Here is a 24,118-nt window from a genome sequence, read left to right on the forward strand (position 1 = left end):
TTAATCGCAAAGGTATACCGCTGTAACGTTAGAACTTGACATCTTGCCAGAAGGCCGTAAGCGTACAGTTCCAAAGGGCTAAAAAGGTTGCGTCAAAAAGTGGTAAACTGTGTGATATTGGTGAAATGAGGGGAAAAAAACGCGAGTCACTGTGTTGTAATGCTTTCACGAACTGATAGCAGCGCAATCCACCGTCCGCCACAATCTGATGATTACCATCAAATAACAAGACACCGGTGCGCTGAGGGTCCTCCTCGTCTGAAATCGCTGCAGGTGACGTGGCTGCAGTTCTTTTTCAACAGTGGACTCCCGATATTACCTTTCACTGGAAACTCAGAGCCTCTGACCAGAACACTGACCTAACACAGGAAACACATATCCGTACAGCTAACAATACGCTCCAGTCTAACGCAGCCGTTAGGATCATATCGCAGCCTTATCTTAAATGAAAAAACAAATAAGGTAATTTAAAGTTGCTAAGAATGTCCTTTTCTTGGCAAACACACACTCGTGTTCAGAATTCAAAGCCACTAGATTTCTTACTTATTTGGAGGCGAAATAATACCAAGAATGAAGAAAAATTTTACGGTTGCACAATGGAGAGTAGACGCGGCATTTTTAAATAAAAATGTAAACCCTTTTTTATTCGTTCATTCGGAGTTGACAGAGATGGGATCATTGTAAACCCCGGTACGCTTATCATTTCTGAGTTGTAGGACACGGATGGCGGTTTGAAATGAATAGACTGTATTATTATTATTAGATTACGAGTCCGGCTCCAAACCCCCCATTTGCACTGTTAGTTTTTACAATTCAGTGATTGCCTTGAATTGAAGTTACCTTGGATAAAGGCGTCATCAACAATTATTAGTCCCATTAAGAGACTGAAACGCGCCGATTAGTTTTAAAGACCCGGTGAACCAAAAATGTTCTAAAAAGAGGCCTGCTTCACTGTAGTCGCTCAAAATGCTGGAACAGAGCGCCTTCGTAATCTTAAATGAACACATAGGTTTTGACACAACACGTATCAATCAACATCTTTAATCAAACTTATTTTTCTCTTACAAAATGTAACTTGTTAGCGCAACTGCCTTGCCAACCACAGCTCTGGTTGTTGGACAAACGCATTTAGGAAGTCGGGTTTGATCCCACGCAGTTAACGCACATACCTAAATAGTTTAAAGCAGGTACGTTAGTGTCACGGAACCGATCTGGCACAATGATATTTTTAAGAAAATCAAGGAAAGGGATTGAGGACACGAGCCCTCTGCAGCGTATGCGGAAGTCTTTCAATGTACGTTTCAGTCTAAAACCTGTCATGCAACGTTTAAACGGATAAGCGTGCTTTTTAGAAATCTGCCGAGACACGCTTCGCACAGAAGACGGTTACACGTTGTTACATACTGGCTACTGCTGTAATCTGTGAGAAATCATTTTCCCCCTTGCCTCTGCAAATCGCCCTCCGCACCTCTGCGATCCCACCGCCCAGAAGGCAGTCTTTCAACGCGGGAGGCGGCTCTGTTTTGCGACTCCTTTGAAGTCCAGCCGGCCCAGCTGTGTTTTCATTAGCTGCTAAAGAAATCCGTCAGCCGGCTGGCCAGCCTACCGGGGCTGACAGCCGCGTACGTTTCGCTCATTTTTTTTTCTCCTCCAGCGCGGATGAGAGAGAAAACAGAGGGAGAGGATTTGGAAACGCTGTGTTTTGATAGGATTGCGATAAGGCGATGACTGATTCCGTGCGCTCGCGATTCTGAAGCTCCACAGCTAGCGGGGTCTGTAGGGAAGCGGTGCAGGACCGGAGTTTATCTGTTTTGTTTTCAGAGAGGAAACCCCGAATCGTTATTCCCGTGGCAGGCTCTTGCCAACTTGGATACTCGAATCCACGAATTTGTAGCCGCCTGCTTCACTTCTGGGTTATCATAATAGGCGATTTTGAAGAGAAATCCGGAGAAGTTGTCTTCTTACACCGCTGGATCACAGACAAGACACACGGAGCAGGAGGCTGAAGAGACGCTTATTTCTGGTTTCAAAGCCATGCCGGGGCTCTTTTTAACTGACACCATTTACACTTCAACGTATAATTCTAAGTTCAGCTATAAATTGTAATTATATGAAATAAAGTTAATGCAGTTAATGTGTTTGCTGAGTGACCAAATCCTACCAAAGTCCTGACTCGTTTTCAACTGATGGTGAGGTCTGACGGAGAACTTAACACGCTGAACTCGGACTGGGACTGCTTTTCACAGCGAACCCGGTCAAACTGCTGTCTATAGAGTACGCCGCTTTAAAGCCAGCTGAATCACTTATATTATCTTTGGGAAAGATCCGCTACTTTGCATATTGATTTTTAACGCTGGAAGGGTAGCCCATCTTTGTGGAGGTTAGATTTCTGTTGCCTCGATATGCTTTTTTTCTCTATTGACAGTAAAGCAAGGCATCTGTAACACAACCTATTGAAACACGAGGGAACAACTTTCCAGTTCCCGGTTTGTGTTAAAATTACCTTTTTTTCCCCCAACCGTATCAGCGTCTGCATGCCCAGTGTTAACTTTTTGTTTCACGCAATAAATAAGGAGCAATAACAGGGAAGACAGCAAGGGATTGTATTTTGAAATTATATTAACTGCCTACAAAAAAAAATGGTTTTTCGGAAGTTACCCGGCGTTTCGGCATCTGGTATGGGGCTTCGCTTATCGCAGAAATTTGTATTTTTACTTTTCTTATCGGGTTTGGTAACTCTCTGCTTCGGGGCCCTGTTCTTTTTACCTGACTCGGTTCGCTTAAAACGCATTTTTTTACCCAAGAGGGAAAATGCACCGCTGGCCGTGGAACTGGAGAACGGGGCAGGGGAGCACGGTATAAAGACCGACAAGGACTATGAACACTTGCCAGGAATCACCCCAGGAAAGGGGGATACGAGCACAAAAATGAAAGCCACCAGCCGCAAATCCTCCGCTACCAGGGAGGCAAAAAATGCGGAGAAAACCGCAGTTAAAACCCAGGAGAACTGGAACCAGTCGCGATCCAAAGGCGCCCCAGTCAAGTATCGGCTCCCGGAGAACAAAGTGGAGGGGCGAGAGCAGGGGAAGGGGACGGTCTTTTCCAAAGACAGTGAACACGGATCTTCCTTTGATTACGAGAAGTTTAAAAAATGTCTGCTGAGACCTCCTCTGGGGATCGATGGAGGCAAGCCGAGCGACGTCCAGACACAGAAACGGAGGGAGAAAGTCAAAGAGGTAACGTAGAAACATTTCGCTTGAATCCTAAGGCTTTAACAGGCGAACCGCAGTGATAAAACCCGCTGTCAGTTGTGTGATGTCTCGGTTAGACATATACTGTAGCAACTACAGGCTAGGCAAGCTGCTTAATACTTTTGCTTTCTAAATATATAATCTGATGTGTTACATTGTTAGGCTTTTTTGTACATCTTAAGAGTACCGACATCTCGACAAGTAGTATCGAAGTAAATCAAAATATCGAAATCTGTCTGTCCTATGGTATATGCGGGACAGCCTATATCGAATTTCTACAATGACACGTTTAGTAGATTTGGAGTTGTCCAGATATTTTGGAATCGTTCTAACTTGCAGGTTAAGAAGGGAATCCTCATCATCTGCTTTAATGCAGACCTGGTATCCGCCTGCCCGATACGTAGTAGCAATCCTGTCAGGATATCGCTTTGCAATATGGACGGAATAAAACTCATTAGGATTCTAATGTACATTTCTGAAATGGAAAAGGGACTGGCGAGCGGGAGGTGTCGTTCAAAGTCCGTTATGTACAGGTTCTGTCAAGGCAGGGGCTGCTATTTGGATATAATGTAATTTGTACACCACTAAAATTTGTGTTACTGTATATACCTGCTTAGCCATTTCCTCAGTGAGAAATACCTTTAAACAAAAACCCTTAGAAATGACAACTTTGTCAGTTCCAGGTGATCACATCACCTTGGCAACACTGTGCTTTTTTTTTCCCAAGAGAAAAGATGTCCTTAGAAGAAACTGAACTGATTCTGTTCAAAGTTATCAGGGTGATCTTCCATGCTGAATGCATTTCATTTATGATGCAGCAGTACAAAAGAGAAAATAAATGTGCCAGGCCATAAAAGTGCCAGGGTACAACTGATTAGGCAGTTTTGTATTTCGCTCAGAACTCGAGGATGCCTTCACGATCCTGACAAGGTGAGCTCAGGGAGATAGAAACTTCCTTTTGGAGCCGAAGGGCAAAAGCTGGCTTGATCTTGATTTTTAGCATGAAAACAGATAGTTAAAACATGAAAGCGGGGCTCTTGGCTTTTGGGGGTTTTAAGCAGGAGACATCAGAAAAGTTTCCACAGGCATAACTGGCTTGTGGCGGCCAAGCATCTATTGTGGTGACATCTTTTTGAGATCCTTCGATCAAGGCTCTCCCTATTACTGTGAAGTAGGATTCACCAAGCTATGGATTATTCACCCGCTAACGGGGAATGTGGACTGGGTTCAGACAGTCATGAGAGGTTAGTTTTACTCCTCTGCTGATGTGCTGATGTGCTGTTGCAGTAGTAATCCTGCTCAGTACGAGAGGCACCAGATTCAGGCATGCTGTCTGTGCCTGGCTGTGGAGACAGCGATGTGAAGCTGCCATCCTCTTAGTCATGACGAATGAGAATTCCTCTCAGTCAGTATCCCCCCTAAAGGAGGAGCAGCCACCCCCCTTTCCTGTACCTTTCCCATTCTTGCTAAAAAAGTGGTGTGGATGAAATTATACTCCGTCACCCCTGCTTTCCGGATGAAGAAGAGTCAGTCAGGGGGACACGGAAGGGAGTCTTTGGACTGCGGTCTTTTTCGTGGGACCCTTTTGAAGGCAGAGTGTTTGGGACTGTGGAGGACAGTAAAGGCTGCTTGGGCTAAAGATCAAACACAAGGTGTGCTCATCGCAGGCAGCAAGTCTGTGGCGTGTGGAGGTTGAAGTCCAGGTGCAGGAATGCTGTCAGCCTCAAGTGGGTCTCTTCACCCACGGGGAGTGGCGTGGTTCTCTGTCCTGGGATGGCTCGTTGGGCCTCAGTTTTGTGGTATAACCCAGGCCTGGGAAGCTCAATTACATCTTTCTGTCCATAGCTCTGCTTGCCCAGTGCCTTCTGCCTGTGCGGACAGAGCCCGTGTTCTTCCAGTAGGGCAAAGGTGTAGAGTGTTACCTTTTATTTCTGTTTTTATATTTTCCATATGTACCATTTTGGACTTGGGACACCCAAGTTCCCACTCCAGGTCTGTATGCTGCTGTCAGGGCAGTCGTGGAAGCTACCAGTGCACCGCAACCTCTTGACATAGGAGGGGAGTGCTCCTTGGTACCCTCATCTGGCATTCTTGAGCCCTGGGGTTAGGCTAGATCCTGGGATGTTTTTTCCATTAATCTAATTAATTGGAGAGCACTCCATAATAAAGCATGTTTCTTTTGAGAAAAATCAGTTTGTGATCCTTGTGATGACTTTTTATTGCAATGATGTTGTGACCACTGTGTCCACAGTGAGTGTTCCAATTAGCCACTTTCTGCAACAGTACAGTACCTTCACCGAACGTGACTTAAGTTTTGTTCCGAAATGAGCCAGAGTGAATCACTAGTAATTCTATGGTTGCCTGTCAGTGTGCCTTTCTTTCGGTACTTTAACAGACTAACTGCAGCGCTTGCAGTAGTTTTCCTTGCAGTGTAAATTTATGCCCCCTTTCCTCTATGTGCAAATAAAAACTTGCTGCTTTTTTACATGGGGAAAGAATCCCTGCAGATTACCACTTGCTTGTGGTGTTTCCACTTGAAGCTTGAGCAGTTGCTCAGAAAATCAAAAAGAAAAAGGTTTTTCTCTAGGCAACATACTTTAAAAAATTACCCTGCAAGTTTTTTTATACCTTTTTTTTTACTTCTTATTTTTCTGTAGCGATTGAGTTAAAAACAAACTCATATGTGGCAGAGTTTGGGTCCTAGCCAAGCCTATGGTCTATTTCAGGGATAATGTATAGGCAGGATTATATCTAGGGATGACAGTTCACCAGCTGTGGTTGTGTAGAGTTAGAACTGTAAAATTGCTACTTAGATGTTCTTTATGTCTGTGCCCTGCGATGGATTAGTGTCCCAGCCAGGGTGTATCCTGCCTTGTGCCATTTTCTTGCAGGGATATTCTCTGGCTCCCCTGCAACACTGTATTGGATAGAGAGGTAATGGAGGAATGGATGTTCTTCTGTATAAATGAAATAGTAATACTTTAACCTTGTCGCATGCTGAAAAATAGATTGGGCTGGTCTCTTTCCACTACGGCACGTGACGTGTCAATGGAGTGTTCCATCGTCGTACAAAAAAAGAAAAGAAATGCCAATTATTAAGTACAAACAAGAGAGGGTCCCCGTTCTGGACTTGCAGGTAGCATCTCGGTTCCTTCTGAAATGGTGTGGAAAGCTGAGAGGGCTCTCCTTGGAAAACATGCTCTCGTAAGGCGATGGAAATCGTGAACACAGAGAAACCGCATGTTGAGGGCTACACCAAACAAGGCTGCGACTCCGATTCCCAGTAAAAAATCTTTCCAGCTTCTGCGGCATGAATGAAGATTTTGTTTCAAGCCTTAGAGTGAGTCACAGTTCAGCTTTGAGGGTCTGTCTCTTTGCTAATGATGTATGGCAGTTCCCCCAAGGGACTGGATTTTAAGAGGTAGCTTCCCTTGAAGAAAAAAAGTCGCTGGTGAAGGTTTCCTGCTTTATTAATCCAAGGGCATGACTCATTAATTTATTGCCTAGTTATAGTGAAGCCATGCTGGGATCAGGTCTATGATGGCGTCACCACAAGGAGATGAGAAATGTTAAAGTGTAAGTACTGCCCTGTATTTTGTAGGAGAAAGGTGGCGGGGGGGTAGTTGGAACCGAGCTCTTTTTTAAAAAGAGAACAGGCAGGAGAATCTGTAAATCGGGAGCAGTATATTCTGATGGGCTTGTTGCTAAGCAAACAAGAATGTTGACTGTGAGCTGTGATGTTACGGGGGCAGCAAGTGAGTTGTGCATAATCGAGACGTGATACGTGTCACATTTTCTTTCTTCTGTTCGGTGGAGCACGAGGTGAAAACCTCACCTGCTGACATCAGCCTTGCAAACATCACCAGGTATTGTTTCTGGAGGCTTTGTTTTCGGCGGTACGCCGCCAGTTGCGTCTTAAAAACAACATCAAGGGCACCTCCTCAGAAGCACAGGGTAGTAGGAAGTCATAATAGGGCTCAATGTAAATGGTGCCAGAGAGCGATAAAGAAGCATAACTGGAAAACGAAGATTTCTTAACAAGCAGTGTTCCACCTGGGATTGTTACCTGCAGAACGCACCTGCTTGTAAGGCTTGGACTAAACCAAAACATGATCAACCTGCAAAGTGCCTGTTCCTTTTATACTTGGTTTCCAGGGGGCAGACGTCCTGTGTTTGTAATTTAGTTTTTGACAGATGGGCTGGAGTTCAGATTTAATCGGGGTCCGAGTTTTGATTTTGCCAGACCTTCATCTTGTGCTTTGACAGGCGCAGGAGGCTGAGAATCGAACAGTGGGTTGTCGGGGAGGGGCAGATTGGGGGGAAACCTACAGTTGAACAGGCCAAGCCCGAGCCCAAGGCAGCTGTTTTTCTTGCTCTGCCCAGATGGACAGTTATCTTGAAGACGGGGCTTGAGCGAAGTAGCATTTGTTTCAGGTCGTGTAAAACACACTCATTTCAACACGCCTGGGCTTCCTTTTCAAGCCCCCTCTTCTCTGTTCCACTACTGGGGGAATCGTTTTTGCTGTGATGTTTTTAATCATTCTAATGTAAAACTGTTTTTTACTTTCTCTCCATTTACTATAAATACTGTTTTAGCATTGCATTGCAAAGCGTAAGAGCAACGAAGATTTAAGAGTGGTGGATGTTCACCAAGCCCACCTCTTACTTAGGGCAGTTTGCATCTTAGTTAGCTTTAAGCAGTGATCAAGTGAAGGCTATGAGGGGTTGTTCAGCTTGACTTGCTTCTGTTAATTAAGAGAATTCTGATACATTTATATAAAGGCGCTGGGATAGTTGTGTTCTCTACAAAATTCTTGCTTTTCCAGTTGGGTTGTGAGCCAAATATCTGTGACTGTTTGAGATCCCAGATCCCCTAGGTTCCAATTCCCAAATCTGTGTGCTATTTGGCAAAATATTTGGGCTTGGCTTGGCTGTAGGGATCCCTACTTGTTGCTGTGCGATAGCCCAGCACCAGGTGCAAACCGGTGGGAGTGATTAAACTAATTACACAGGAGGAAGACACCTGTTATTACTGCAGAGTGCATCTGTTCACAGAGCTGATAAGAAATCAGAAAATAGGTTTCAGAAAGAAGAACTGTGCCTTTCTGTGCTCTTTTATTCAAACAAGACAATCCAAAAAGGAATGGCTTTTTAATGAACCTTTTCAGCTTGTTTTCAGCTTCCTCTGTTTAAAAGCTACAAAGTTTGTATTAGAAAGGTCTGTTTTAGAAAGGCTGGTAGGCTGGTGATTTGGACTCAGTGGTCTGGGCGTTTGGTTGCAAGATGTTGCTGGCTGATTCTCTAGGACGTCTGTCGGAGCATGCTTTACTAGATTGTATTCCTTTGGTTGTGATTTCAGGTCAAGATAAGCTATTTTGAAGGACTTGAAGCCCACAGGGGAAGTTTATTCTAGGCTTGTATGCCTCTGAGGCTGAGATCCTGAATCCAAATTTTATGTTTGAAGTGAATACAAAAATTACCCGTAAGAGTGAGGAGGTTCTGCTCACACTCACTAACGGTGAGTCTTGGACACATGAATCTTCAGGATCTGGTACTGTAGATTGCTTTTCCCTGCATGAACCAAACTCCAAAATATTCCCCAAAAGACTAAAAGTGGTTATCTAGCTTTGCAACATTTCTTGTACAGTTGACAGATATGATTAGCACATCTACTCACACCTTTCTGACTTCGAACAAAAATAAAGGTGCTACATCAGTAATGTTTGCAGTAAATATTGGGGTAGATTAGATAACACTGACTTAAAACAGTGCGGATTTTATTGTTCTGTGGGATCTATGCTTAGCATTTATTAGTTTCGATTTAAAAAAAATCAATGTGGCATATTAGGGCTAAAATAAGCAATACAATGCATTTTATGTACGACGAAACATCTGAAATAATTTAAGAGTTTCTTTTTTAATTTCTCCTTTTCTTTTTCTAAGCGCCTAAGCACCAAATGCAATTTGAGATTGTGTGCGTGAGATGACTTTGACCTCCCTGTGGGTCCCTTCGTTCTTTTTCACTCTTATTTGTCCGAACTCCAGCCTCTATTGTTCCCTCAAACACACCCCCTGTGCAGTAACAGGTTCTGAAGTGGATGAGTGAGCACGCAGCACTCTCAGTGGGACAGAGATGAAAACAGAGCAGGCAGAGCCCTGACTTTTCCCACTTTGAGCCTCCAGCATTGCCTGCTTCTCTGACCTGGACTTGTGGTAGAAACTTTCCCACTACTGTGCCAGCGTCCGCCTGGGACCTGATAAACGCAGGACTCGTTTGTGGAATGTGTGTGGGTCATTGTTCCGGGGGGTGAGGGTTAAGTAAGGATCAGATAGCTAGTAAAGGTCGGGGAGGGAAAATACAATGATGAGCTTTAGACACATTGTGCCACATTGTGAAAACTGCCCTGCCCCTCTCATGGATAACCTCCCTTCCGCTGTGGGCTCTGACTGTTTTCTGCCTCTAAAAAGAAAATAATTTCTTTTATAATACTTTTATTATACTGTGAGTCCTGGCTAATTTGTTAGAAACAATGTCTAATAAACCTCAGGAAAGGAACCAAAACAGTTTTTGACAAAGGGACGGCAAAAATGGGTATTTACCAGTACCTAAGCGAACCCAGCAAATCCCACTGCTCCTTTAGGCGGGGATGAAGGGATTTTGGGTCAGGGGCGATGAGCAGTCCAGATGAAAAACTGAATCAGCACAGTCCTGCAGTAAATCTTCGCTTCCTCTTAATGAATGGAATGAAAAATGGTTCATTATTTCAACAGCACCAGCAACCACCACAACAACAAAAATAAAAGTCAGTTTTCACTGGCTTTGATCCTCCACCTTTGCAGTTTTTTCCCCTAGGTCAGCATCTATCTCCAGCATGAACTTTAATTAACTTGGGGCTGAAAGGGTTTCAGGCCTCATTTCCACCTAGGGGAGAATATATTTGTTTGTTAATATCACAATTAAGGCACTAATCCAATCCTAGTAATAGCTCTGCGCGCTCATTAAAGCCCCAGCGATGGGCCATGGTATTATTTAAATGAAAACAGACTGTTGTATTTTATTGAATTTGGCCTTGCCTCTGAGAGTAGACAACGTCAGCACAGCAAGTGATACTCAAAGACTGCATGGAAAAATTATATGTTGTACAATAACTAGCATGCGGCTCTAAAATAATTAGGTTTCTTCTTCCTTAATCCTTTGACTAAATGCACAGGATGAATTTCTGGGCAATGAACATAGCTGTAATTTTTTTTTCCCCAAAAGTGGGATATACTGTACTTGATACGCAGGCGAAGGGGGAAGTGGTGCAAGGAAATTCTTACTTTCAAGCATTTCACCCCCTTTTTAGAATAAACTCAGGGTATTTCAGTGAGATGTTAGAGTAATGTAAAAATCGTTGTCACTGGACTGGGAAAAACCTGGGTAAATTCCTCCAGGTGAGTACAAGCTTTCAGCATGGAACGGAATAAAATTTCCTTCTGATTTTACATCTCATATCGGGGATTTGTGGTAGTAACAACGACATTGCAACCACCCCTCGATATGATCAAACAAGGAAATAAGTTTGTTTTTGACTGCTTCTCCACCCATTGCAGTTCGAAGAGGTCAGAGAGGATGGTGTGAAACCACAAACTGTTTGCGTGATAAAGTCAAGGAATAGATCATCTGGCAATCGAACGTGTTTTCTGAGGGGCTGCGTACAGCACAGCTAATTATAACAGAGCTCTCTAGCTGTGGGGAAGGAGCATTATTTTGAGGTAGTGGACAGTGGAGTTACCACTTTTAAAGGATGTGCTTGGTGAGCACAGCAACCACTTTGTCTATACACGTATATCAGTTCTGTTTTATTTCTCTAACACTGTCCCCCTCTCTCTCCTGCTACAGTATATACAAATACAGGTAATTTAGCCTGTAGCCTCAGCTTTGTGGGCTGTGAAGCAGCTCTGCTGTGCCTGTATGTCGGCGTGTTCTTTAGGTCCCCTGGCAGGGAGGCAGTCACAGAAGAAGAAGCGACAGAGGAGGTCAGGAAACCGCGGGGGCTCAGAAGGGCGTTTCCAGGAACTGTGACCGTTATCGCAGGGGTTGCTGAGGAAATGAGAAGGGGTGGAGGTCTAGATCTGCAGCTCGTGGGCCCGTGGCTGCTCGGTGAGAGGAGAGCGAGCTGAGGCATGATCTCCAATTCAGCTCCAGGGTTCACGACTTGAGTACTTATCCTGCATACGTTAAATTAAATTTGAAGGCCGGGAACACAGAGACAGAGAGAACTATCTTGTAATGCTTTGCTTGTAGCCTACTTTTTTTTTTAAAAAGTGGAACCTATTTGTTTTCAAAAAGATGCAGTTTCCTGGCAAGGAATCTATCCCAGAAGCAGGAACTATCCCGAACCTATCCCAAGGTGCAAGGTGGGACTACCTCCTAGACAGGTCACCCTGGTCCATAACTGAAGCCAAGACCCAAGATCTCTGAGGTAGTAGTACCACCCATGCCCCCCACAGATGTCGGCATATAGTTTTACTTTTATCATCCCCCAGTTTGTCAGTTGGCCTGGGTTCAGCGACACACGGCACATGCTCTTTCTTTAGGATTGAGACCCATTGATGCATCTGGCATTTTTTCACATCTTTGAGTCCAGTCCCACCCACGACAGAGTTGGCTCTTGCTGACAATTTTGCATATTTTCAGGCACCTGGCAAGTCCCGGTGGGGCGATACGGATCTGCACACCAGGGACAGCCAGGCTAACTCTGCCTGTGGTGTGCAACTCTGGGTGTGCAGGGACACTCGCAATGGAAATCAGTGGCCAATTGTTGAGAGGTCCATGTGGCCCTGTCATCACTGAGCTTCCTGTTTCCATTGCAAAGGCTTGTATTCTGGCTTCAAAAACGAAGATTGGTGTGTGCAGTGATGTTATGTAGCTGCAGTGCTGTGTCCGCCCGTAGTTTGGGTAAAGATCTGCAGTTGGAGTTAATTCTGTGTGGTGCATTTCAGTGTGACGCGTGTGAGCTGTGGAACAGGTGAGCCGAGGATCGGACGAGCTTCTCAGAAGTTGGAGCTAGGATCCGAATGGCCATTAACCTCAGATCCGCTCCTGCAGCGTACATTATCTGCTGTCTCAATCTAGCTAATTAGACAGCGGGTGGACTGTCTGGAGGAGATTGAGTTGTGCCCTTAATGAGGAGGCTGTTGGACATGGGAAAATATCACAGCACAGAAACAGTGCACATCGGAAGCCTTTTTATCACTGGTGTTGCCCCAGTGCACTGTACACCATTAGTGTCACCTTTTGAGGTTTTCCTGGAAAGACCAATGCTGATATTTTTTTTGAAGCTGGAAACTTGTGTGGGAAAGGAAGTCAAACATCTTTAATAGAAGGGAAAGAGATAATTGGGATTTCTTCCTGTTCATTTTGTGTGGGATGAACTTGAAGCCATGATGTATTTATAAGAAATCCCACCATTCTTCATATTGTTTCTGCAAATTTCCCCTACTGAGGTCCTCCTTAATGCACAAAGTTTGTGACTCGATCTACAGAATTGCATGTACAAAAAAAAAACCCTTCCAGCTGAGACAAAAAGGGAGGATTAGCTTTTAAAGAGGTGTCCATTCTACTTCCAAGTCTAATGAACCAAAGCATAAAGCAGTTAGTTAATTACTTTGTACTCAGTAAATGTGAGTGGATACAATTTGTACCTTTTCCATACTTCATTTGTACTTGGTCAGATCAATAAAAGAGTAAAATGTATCTGGATTTCCTGAGCGGAGACCAGAGTTGTGTGCCTTTTCTCAGCAGATGGACAGAATTACAGTATATGCAGTATGTGCTAAGGATGGGGGAGGGTTGAACCTAGTCTCATATTGTGTCCTTCCTGTTAGTGCCTGCCTTCTGGAGCTCTAAAAGTGCAATTTCTTATGTGAAGAGCAACAGAACAGGTTTTCCAACAGCTGCAATTCTTATTTTTCTGGTTTTGAGGTGAATGACTGAATTAAAAAAAAAACAGCTGAACTGTCAGCATTGTCATTCTTCTGGAAAGGTAACTAAAAGCATCTGTACTATCTTTTCATGTGAAATGCAGTATCCATTACCCCAGTTTTGTCTGCCCATATAAATCATTATAGCTACAGTATATGTTAGTGAACATAACAGAGTTAATGCAGTACAGACAATGTGTTACTACTCCCCAATCTTGCCTATACTGATGGCTTTATTCTGTAAAGAGATTGTGGAAGAGTTTCAAGCCTCACACTTTATCTTCAGTTGTTTTCTTGGAGGCCTGTTTTATTCTAATGTTTCAGATGATTAAAAGCAGTACTTGTAATGGACTTTGCCAAATTCTGTCCTCTAATCAGCAGTAAAAAGCTGCCTGGTTGTGTAAACATATTTGTGCAGTGCCTGGTATTTACCAAGCCCTGGGGGCTTTCACAATCCTCCATCGCCTTTTAGTGACCCCCAGCGCTCTTGCCTTCCAAATGATGATCTGTTATTTTTTGGTTGCGTTCCAGGAAAGATTAAAAGGTCACACTTTCCGAGAGAATGAAATTTCAAATAAACAAGGCAAATACAAAAAAAAAAATCCCAGGGCTGGATCCTTAAAGTTGGTGGTAAAGAAATGGTGCTGTTTCTCTTTGTGGTTTGACATGGATCTGGGTTTTTGGGGAAGAAACGTACACCTACAGTATGAGAAACTTGATCAGGACAGATGCCTGATGCTAAGTTACAATGACCCCCCTCTTCGATAAGGAGGAGTCATCATAAAGTATTGCTCTTTAATTGACTGGATTTTTTTCCGCAAGGCAACTTCCTTGTGAAATTGTCCCCTTTGATATAGCCAGTCTAGCTTTTGTGAGAGAAAAAGCATGACAAATGTTTGGACATGCGGACAGGGACGCCTGCTTTCTTCAGAGCTGTTAAAGCAGCAAAACGCACGTCGCAGAGGATCACTCTTCCTGTAGGATGTCTCCTGCCATTTCTGCAGCTGGCTTCAACTTGTTTGATAGCTGTAAGCACACAACGAGCTTTCCTAGCATCAAAGTGGATTCCCACTGTGAATGTGTTTTGACTGGGACGCCCATAAGTGCATTGCATACTGTGCACAGTACTAACCCCTTTTAGATCTGTACTGTGTCATTGCGTGATCAGAGAAGAGCAATATTAAAGTGTAGTAAAGTTCAGTAGAACCGTGATAGAAGCTGGGGGAACACAGAGATGCGCAGTAAAGTTGGGGAAGTCTTAATCAAAGATGGTGCAGTGTATGAACTTGGGAAAACACAATGCTGGGGCTCTGGGATCAATTCCTGGGATGTTGCCTGTGTGGAATTTGTACGTTTTCCTCGTGTTCACATGGGTTTCCTCTAGGTGCTCTATTTTCCTTCCACAATTCAAACACATCTTGCTAGGTTAATGGGTTTTGGGAAAATTGGCCCTGAGAGTGAGTGTGTCTGTGTGTGCTCTGTAATGGACTGGCTTCCTGCCCGAGGTGCCTGTTGCTTGCTGGGATAGCTGCCGGCTCCCCGTCACTCTGAATTGGATGAAGTAGTTAGAAAACGGATGGATGGACAAGAAGGTAGACAGAGTGGTAATAGGCAATAGACAGCTCACCCTGCAACTCACAACTGGCAACCCACTGAAGCTAAGCAGGTGTGAGCCTGGTCAGTACCTGGATGGGAGACCTCCTGGGAAAAACTAAGGTTGCTGCTGGAAGAGGTGTTAGTGGGGCCAGCAGGCTCACCCTGTGGTCCATGTGGGTCCTAATGCCGCAGTATAGTGACGGGGACACTATACTGTAAACAGGTGCCGTCCTTCGGATGAGACGTAAAACCAAGGTCCTGACTCTCTGTGGTCATTAAAAATCCCAGGGCGTTTCTCGAAAAGAGTAGGGGTGTAACCCCGGCGTCCTGGCCAAATTTCCCATTGGCCCTTACCAATCATGGCCTCCTAATAATCCCCATCTATGAATTGGCTACATTACTCTGCTCTTCTCCCCACTGATAGCTGATGTGTGGTGAGCGTTCTGGCGCACTATGGCTGCCATCACATCATCCAGGTGGATGCTGCACATTGGTGGTGGTGGAGGGGAGTCCCCATTACCTGTAAAGCGCTTTGAGTGGCGTGTCCAGAAAAGCGCTATATAAGTGTAAGCAATTATTATTATTATTATTATAAGCGTCAGTGTCTTAAAAGCATTTGTATTTATGTGTAAAAGCTTGACTTAAAATACACCCCTAGGCCCCCAGTTCATTTAGTCTTAAAGATCACCTGTTGCTAAAGATCAAGAATAGCTGTAAGTTATTGATCAACTGGACAAATAATTTGCTCAGTTAAGGGAAGTCTGGTTCTCGAAGATTGAAGAGTCACCAGATTTGTGTTCTAAATGATCTCTGCCTTACTTAATTGCACAATCATCTGTTTATTTGATCAAAGGTAAATTGTTCCAGGCCTTTAGAAACTGCTGATTTAATGGCTGCCTATAAAACTTGCTGGACTGGGGCGATTCAGGACCACGGCTGTAGTCCCCTGTCCTAAACACTGAATTTATGCATCTGTTTTTCAGCTGAGCTTTTGTTCTAATGCCCCTATATCTTGGCGGAAACCACAGTGGGCTATTTATTTTTCCAGCAAAGTAAGTTAATTTGCTTTGTGTTCATTAACAATTTATAGAGTTCAAGAAAGAGAGGGCATTCAGATTTATCCCTGCCTCACTGCATTCTTCTTTTCCCTGTAGTCCTTAGTTTGCAGTGCTCAGGGTTCGTTCTTCTCTGGCTTTGTTTGTTTTTACCTTGTTAACACCCAAAGTCATTGACAAAAAAATCTCATTGGATTTCCGAAGAACAAATATAACAAAAATTCCAGGAACTAGAGCATCTCTTGATGACTGAGATCCTCATTGTGTCTGTCAGAGCTGTTCCAAGTGTTTTTTTGTTAATACCATCTTTGAACCATTGAACAGGCTGATACCCTAAAATTATGAACTGGGGCTCCGCTGTTTGTGGTCTGTGAAGTACTTTTGTTTTAAAAGCAATTTTGCTTTTTTATTTTCAAGTCATTTCCAGATAGAGTTGGGGAAAGTGGAACGTAATCCACCACAGTTCCAAGGAACTTGTTATTAAAAAGTAATCTCTTACACAAGATATTGGGGGAAGATAATTTTATAAAAAGTCTAGACCACCCTAAATACAGTAGCATGTGTAGTTTTTGTGTCCAATAATGCATTACTTCTTACATGCAATTTCCTTTTAAATGTATTAATTGAAAAAGCAATCCATTATACCAGTAATTTGTAAACTAATTTTATAATGGTTGTTTGTCTTCAGTAAGTATCCCTGGTAAAAATTAGATAGAAAAATCTCATTCCCTTTAAACATTGCATTAAACAGTGCTATGCAGAGTAAAAGCCCACTTCGGTGAAAATCTTGTGTCATTCAGCTGATGTGACACTTTCCATTTGCTTTTCAGCAGAATAGCTTCAGGTTACTTGGCCTGGTTCAGGTAGCAAGTATACGGTATCAATACTTCGAACTGGTCCTTCATTAGAAGATCTATAGCCAAAGCAGGTTAAATTACAGTACATGATGGAGAATGTATAGTTCCATCGCATTCTGTAACATTCATCAGTATAATACAGCACTAGCACTGGAAGACAAATCAGGATAAGAAAAATCCCACAGTGAGAGCCAATATTCCCTGAAAGCCAGAATTTCCAGGAAACCAGTTTTGTAGGAAACATTCTCTTTGTGAATTACTCTACTTGCAAAGATTGACAGTCTGTGTTGTTGTGGCTGACGCGTGCAATAAAACTTACTTGATTGGAAGACAGGGCCGTTGAGGAGGGATTTCTGGGTGTTTTTCTTTGTTGTTCTTCATTGATCTTCGGTTTCAAGAGCACTAGCTATAAGACATAAGAAATCCAGGGCATTGAAGGAGGTTAGACATGTGTTAGTAGCACACGCTAACATGCATGGGCAGCAGGTCCTGAAGGTGCCATTTGATTACTGCTTGTGGCTGATCTAGGATGTCAGAGAACCCAGCACTTTTCCCAGAGCTACAGTACAGTATGTACTGTAACTCTCTTACTTGGTTTCAGGTGAAGCACATGTATTCCCTTTGTAATTCCTTTTTATATTTCAGTGTATTGTCTTTGTGACACACCGGGCTGTGCACAGACAGAATTTGGCCACGTTAACCTACATTTATAGTGTGATAGCGCCATCGTACAGCCTGAACATTATTTGCATTATTTCTTTAGGCCTGGGCAAACTCTAAACAAACCAGGCCTTTCCTGCTTGCCAGATGTTTGCTCCCTCCACTGTACCTAGAGAAAAGAGAGGCTATAAATCCATTGGATACATGTTAAATAAGGCATGATAGGGTTGCTTCCTTACGTATTACAAAGTATCCAAGTTATGTTTTCTTCTTTGTTATACAGAAGAGACAAGTAGAAACAAGCACAAGTGCATTTAACAGGAGGCACATCTTACACAAGGGTTTATGAATGTATGGAATAAGCTACCTAGCCATGTTGTTGAAGCCCATGACCTGGCTTCTTTTATGAAACCGCCAGAAAAGAATCTTAGATTAACAAGCTACCAAGTACCAAACGAGCTAGATGGGCCAACTGACCTTCATTTATTTCTAACCATTCTTACGGTCTTATGTTCTTCTAGAGAAGAGAGCGAGTCCCACCTGGCAGCGGGGCCTGCTACTTCCTTCTTTAGCTTTCACTTGCACCACAGCACCATCTACTGGCTTGGAGGGGAACTTGTTCCTGTCAAAATATACAGGGTGTTCAAAATAATGTTTAAAATAAACAGATTTGTGCAAAGCGATATCAGTGTGTCCACCAACATGTACATGTAGATGGTAAACGTACATTTACTGTTAAGCTGTTGCTCAGATTAATCTCTGCAGGGCTGTGTATGTATAGGAGTTAATGCGTCCAGGGTGTATGCAATACATTATGTCTAAGTAGTGCAGTATGCCAATGAAAACTGTGTGTCCATGTAGCAATTACAGTGATTTTCTGAAGGAACTGCAGCTTGGCTATTTAGCAGTCTAATTGCCTGGAGGTAGAAGCTGTTCCGTAATCTGTTGGACTTTGACTGAATGCTTCGATACTGTTTGCCGGATGGTAGGAGAGAAAACAGTTTATGGCTGGGGTCCTTGAGAATGGACCTGGCTTTCCTAAGACATCTAGCTGAGTAGATATCCTGCATGTTAGGTAGCTCACAGCTGGTAATGAGCTGCGCTGACTTCACCATCCTCTACAGTACTTTGCGATCCCGGGCGGAGCAGTTCCCATACCAAGCAGTGATGCAACCGGACAGGATACTCTCAGTAGTGCACCTGTAGAAGCTGGCCTGGATATGTGATGGCATGCCGAACTTCTTTAGCCTGCGGAGAAAGAACAGGTGCTGCCGTGCTGTTTTGACCACGATGTTGGTGTGATGGGTCCAGGTTAAGTCCTCTGTGATGTTAACTCCCAGGAACTTAAAACTGCTGACCCTCTCCACTGCAGTCCCATTGATGTAAATAAGTAAGTGATCTCCTCCCTGGTGTTTTTGTTCCATCTACATGTACATACAGTGTTTCATGGACTTCCCGTTGGTCTTTGTCAGCACCTGTAGAGAACCCCCTACCCCTGCTTTGCATTGCAATCAATTGGGCTGACTTGGGCAGCAGCCTACCACTGGGATGAGGGTTCATAGTGACATGCATGAACACGCTGCCTTAATTGCACCGGATGATGAAAACCCCTGGAAGGACATGCTTTGAATTCAATGAAAGATTTTTTATGCCGTGGATTGAGATTTAAATAACCCGCCCCTTCAAGGAGAACATCATCGGACTGTAGGTTGTCGAGTGCTCTTTGATTAATTTTAATTAAAAAGCGGCATTCTGTTCTTCACATTTAAGCATGCACTTGTTGAGAGCAAAACGGATGTCTTACTGGATATCCAAGTGTAGATAAGCTGCATTACTGTTCTTTATATTTTCTCTACTTTTTTGTGATCATTCAACTTATAACATCACAGATGAGTATGTAGAACACAGATATCAATACCGCACTGCTCAGATGGAGCACAGATTATAAGAAGACTGATAGTCTGCTGTTTCTTTAAGAGTTATGTTACCTGGCGGAGGGTTTAATAATATCAGATTGCAGGTAGGCCTACGTAGCAGCTGGGCTATGAGAGGGGACTACTGTGTCCCTGCTACTTTGTAATTCAAGAGCTTGGGCAGCCTGTTTCATAGAATAAGCATAATGGAAACAAGACCGGCACAATGTCACTCAGATGACCCCCATTTATGCTTTCTTAGATTGCAGATGATTGACCTGATGGTTCAATCAACCGTCTGAACTGTTGTTGTCTATTAACCCGAGCAGGAAAGGCACAGGAAGTCACCTGACCCTGCATCGCATTTCCTCGCTGTGCCCTTCAGCCAGGACAAAGGCTGTGGGAGTGTCAGAGGCCCAGAAGGGAGGTGTAGCCAGTGTGTTTGTTTGGGGTTTTCATCCTCTTGACAAAGTCCTCCAGCTATAATTTTTTTAACCCAAACTTGATGGACAAAATGTGTTTTTTGTGCAAAGTTCATGAAACCGAGTATTAGAATGTAAAAGCGAATGAATTTGGGAACTGTAGTTGGGCGTGAGAAGATGCATCTTAATGGATCAAAGCTGCTTTATTAGTCTCTTGTTGCCAGGTACTTCTTGTGTGATCCGATCATATGTTGTTTCCCCTAGGTTTTTATTTACGTTTGAACTATTTTTTATTAAGAAATATTGCGCTCAACACGTCTCAGTTCCTGTGAAACATACTTGAGGCAATAAGGTGAATGTACTGTATGTGGGTTGGGGGGATGGGATGAGAGTGAGATACAGTACAGGTTTTGGTTCACAAAGTGTACCTCTGGTGAGCTTCAGAGCGCTGTGATTCATTCTAGCTTTCCTCTCTTAATCAGATTGGATTTGAGAAGAGGCACTGTATTTTTACATTCAACCTTCCACTGATCATGAGGAAGGCATTTGTTCTTGGTGAGGATTGTAGCAACTCAGAGCCTATCCCTGCAACACCGGGCACGAGGGACAGGTACACCCTGAACAGGATACGGGTCTATTGTTATCGACACAATGCCATTACAGCACCTATTTTAACATTTGCATTGCTGCCTCACAGTGCTGGGCCCTGGGTTCAAATCCTCTCTATCTGTATGGAGTTTGCATGTTCCCCCTGTGTTCAAGTGGCTTTCTCTGGGTGGTCTGGTTTCACAGTCCAAATACATACCGGTGGGTTCATTTTCTTTTGGGAAATCTGGTCCGAGTGGGAGTGTGTGTCGGCTGGCAGCTCGTCCAGGGAGTACTCTGCCACATGCCCATTGCTTGCCTGACTGGGTGCTGGCTCTCCCACAACCCCTGTATTGGATAAAACAGTTAGAAAATGGATGGATGGATGCCAAAGTATCTTAACATAAACAACTGGCTCATATTGTTATCATGTGAAGCAGACAGAATAGGATTAAAAAAAGATAGCAATAAGAAATTGCAGTGGGTTGGTGTCAGAAATGGTCTCATTGCATTGAGGTATGATTAACGAAATGAGCTGCAGACGTGCCTGAGCGTGCCAGAAGTGTTTTGACCCTGTTTATCACCTTTTCTAAAGTTCTCTTTTAGCAGAATACAGATGTGCTGAAAAGCTGCACAGGAAGGTAATCAAAACATTGCAGCGAACATGAGACGTAGACATAGGTTTTGTGTCTTTTTTGAGGACTGAAATGTAAACATGCCTACATCGTGGACTGGCGCTCGCCAAATTTTTGACTCCGGTTAAGTCTTTAATTTCTTGAAAGCACAAGTAGGGAGGGGCCCAAAACTGTATTGCAATTTTGTGCATACAGCTGTTGTATAAAATGCCTGTACAGTGCTGTTTTGATTGTTCACCTCCTGCGAGTCTTTTAAACTGAGAGGTGGAATTTGCAGGGTGTCATCTAACTTGTTTAGTTACTAGTACCTCATTGATCCAAGGATCTTTCCAGCTCTTTCTAGAAACATGATTGAGCTGCTTGTTGTAGACTCCCACAGCTCTTTGTGTAAATGAGTTCCTCCTGTTCCTCTGTTCTCGGTTTTAAATGCACTTCTGTGTAGTTTCCTGTCATGTGCTCGGGGCTCTGCAGACATCCTATGGTTCACAGCCTTTGTCACGGCGTTTGTCAGGGTTTTTAAACCGTGAATCAGGTCGCGCTATAATAGGCATGTTGAGAGTGGCAGGGTCTCTTCCTGTGTGGCGAAAAAGTTGAAACCAAAAGGGCAAATCATAAACAGCTGGTGATTCAGAATGGGCTGGGGATAAAATACAAACTGACTGGCTATTCCTTTGTTTGAAGGAAGCAGCATTAGATTCATGGTTGGCACATCACCCATCGCTGCTTGTTAAACACCAGCACCAAGCTTGGCAGAGAGGATCCTCCTCTGGTTGGTGTCTGGGGTGGACAGTCTGGCTGCCGGTTCGAGGACTAACACCTCTTTCACCAAATGCAATCAGACATCTTAAAATGAGGAAATGGATGTGAAACATAAAGACGTGCTTAAAAAGGCAAAATAAGGAAAATACAGGGCATGGAAGCATGCGACTAAGGGATATACTGTAGAGTTAACTGTTGACGGAGTAATGCCATGTTTGTTCAGAGCCTCTCGGCATTCTGCAGGTGAAGTCCGACAGGACACTGCCTTTGAGGTCACAGTGGGTAGCTGTGGCAGTGTGCAGGGAGGGGTGATTCCATGCCAAAAAGCTAAGACCTTAAAGACTGCAGAGCGGAAAATGGTATGCATTTGCATTATTTATGCATTTGCATATGCGTCTTTCCACTAGCTTTCAGTACGGAATTACCCACCACGTGTTCCAGGGCACCTCCATGTCAGTTTTATGGCATTATTGTTTGAGCTGATATGCAGCTTCAGCATCTGTCCCCTACATCTTTTGACTTTTTGTTGGATCACTTTATGCTGAAACAGGAAAAAAACGAAAAAGAAGGGACGTTTGAAGTTTTAGAGATTTTAGGGCAGATGCTGTGCATTCCGAATTTCTTGCCAAGACAAAACATAGTTCGTGCCTTAGCCCATTCTCTTGTGTTGAGGAGCTTTCCAGTTTTTTTAGTTCTCTGATCTCCTACACGTAAAGTTTCCCCAAAGCTCAAGTTGAATGTACAAATCAAAATGCAGTCATACAGTAATTAGTGCCCTGACCTTTAAAAAAGACCCATGTTCTGAAGTTCCAATAAAAGCTTTAGAGGGATAAATAGTGATGACTACTGTCTGACGATGAGTTGGTATTATGAGACATTGATTTTTAGCACACTGGAACAGTTAAGCCCATTACAGTACAAAATAGAGGGTTGAATATAACTCAATTTGCATGGAGAATTAAATCTGATTTGTATACGGATTTAATTGCCTTTTTTAGAAGTATTTAAAGGCCATCAAAATGTCTTGTGCTTGGCATTAAACTGTGTTTGTATTAGTAATCAGCACATTTGTCTGCAATCAGCATCTTGGATCAGTGAGCACCTCCCCGTCCATCTATCCATTTTGTTTTCCAACTACTTCATCCAATGCAGGGTCTGGGAGCTGGAGCCTATCCCAGCAAGCAACAGACGCAGGAAATGGTACACCCTGTACACCAGTCCATGGTGGGACAGACAAACAGACAACAACACACACTCGCTAACACTCGGGCCAGTTTTCCCAGAAGCCAGTTAACCTACCAGTATGTCTCTGGACTGTCGGAGGAAACCATAGCACTCGGAGGAGACCCACGCAAACATGGGGAAATCACGCAAACCCCACACAGATAGCACTGTGGGAATTGAACCCAGTGCCCTAGTGCTGTGAGGCGGTAAGACTAACCAATGCACCTCCGCTTCCCTTCCCCCAGAGGAAGAAGTCTTGAGCTGAATCCATGTTCGCTATGCTCTCTGCCCGTTTACTTTGAGACGGTAGGACTTTTCTGAAGGTGGTACAGGCTGAACCATGCTCACAGTCTCCACACAATCACAGACAGGGGCAGTCTGGCACTGAATCCTCATGAAAGCCACAGTGCACACCACTGCCAGTGTGTTTCCCATGGCTGGTGTGCAGGTGATTCTAGTTATTATTTCTGATAAGCCTCTGAAGGCGGTTTCTCCAGCTTCCTTAGATAAGAAATATGAAGCAAGGAAGAAAATGAAAAGATGTCAGGAAACTAAAGAGTTGGGATGAGTATGAAATATCCTGTAGAGACTGTAAACACGCCCTGGAGGCAACATGACAAGGCTGACAGTGAATTTTACATTGTTACGCTACATTTCAGGATAGAAAACGTGCCTTAGGCACACCAGTACTAACTAGAAGGAGCCATGCAGAAAGAGAACAAGCAGAGAGGGTACAGTGAAGTTAAAGCCTTCAGCATTTTACATCCTGTCCCTTGGTAGGGATTCTCTCTGCTGGTGAAACTGTCCTGCACAGCATGCAGATGATATCGTTCTATGCTCCTGATCTAATAAAAATTCAGACTCTCGTTGCTCATGGATCCTGCAGAGCCGAGAAAGAGAATAGAAAATGTAGATTTGGAAGTGTCGCAGAAGGTGTCTGCTGGATTCAAAAAGCGAATCAAGTATGCAGAGCTGATCGGCCTCTTCGTCATGAAACCTGAGTCTTAAAATATTTTGGCAGTTGTTTTTTAATTGTCCGCTGTGGGAAAGAGGTCTTACTTTAGTATTTCACACTTGCTTTCTTTGGCGTTTGGCAAAGCTCCTGATTTGGCCTGAAGGTTGAAAATGCACGTTCGTTTTTTTTGTTTTTGAACCGAAGGGATTGTGAAGGAAGAAAGAAAGGCAGAACACAAGC

General features: G+C 43.7%; 1 protein-coding gene across 2 annotated transcripts in view; it reads left to right on the forward strand.

Moving 5' to 3' along the window:
* The first annotated feature begins 1,642 nt into the window (after positions 1-1,642).
* The window catches only part of LOC148820629 (mannosyl-oligosaccharide 1,2-alpha-mannosidase IA), a 214,072-nt gene continuing 191,596 nt past the window's right edge, over positions 1,643-24,118 (forward strand). The window contains exon 1 of one of the 2 annotated variants that reach the window (XM_088932790.1): positions 1,643-3,236. In XM_088932790.1, coding sequence (XP_088788916.1) covers positions 2,640-3,236 — 597 coding nt within the window. In that variant the 5' untranslated portion in view covers positions 1,643-2,639. The remainder of the gene's footprint in view (positions 3,237-24,118) is intronic. The other variant, XM_088932791.1, reaches the window with a different exon arrangement.

Source organism: Atractosteus spatula, chromosome 14 (assembly GCF_055471065.1).
Source record: "Atractosteus spatula isolate fAtrSpa1 chromosome 14, fAtrSpa1.hap1, whole genome shotgun sequence".
NCBI lineage: Eukaryota > Metazoa > Chordata > Actinopteri > Semionotiformes > Lepisosteidae > Atractosteus > Atractosteus spatula.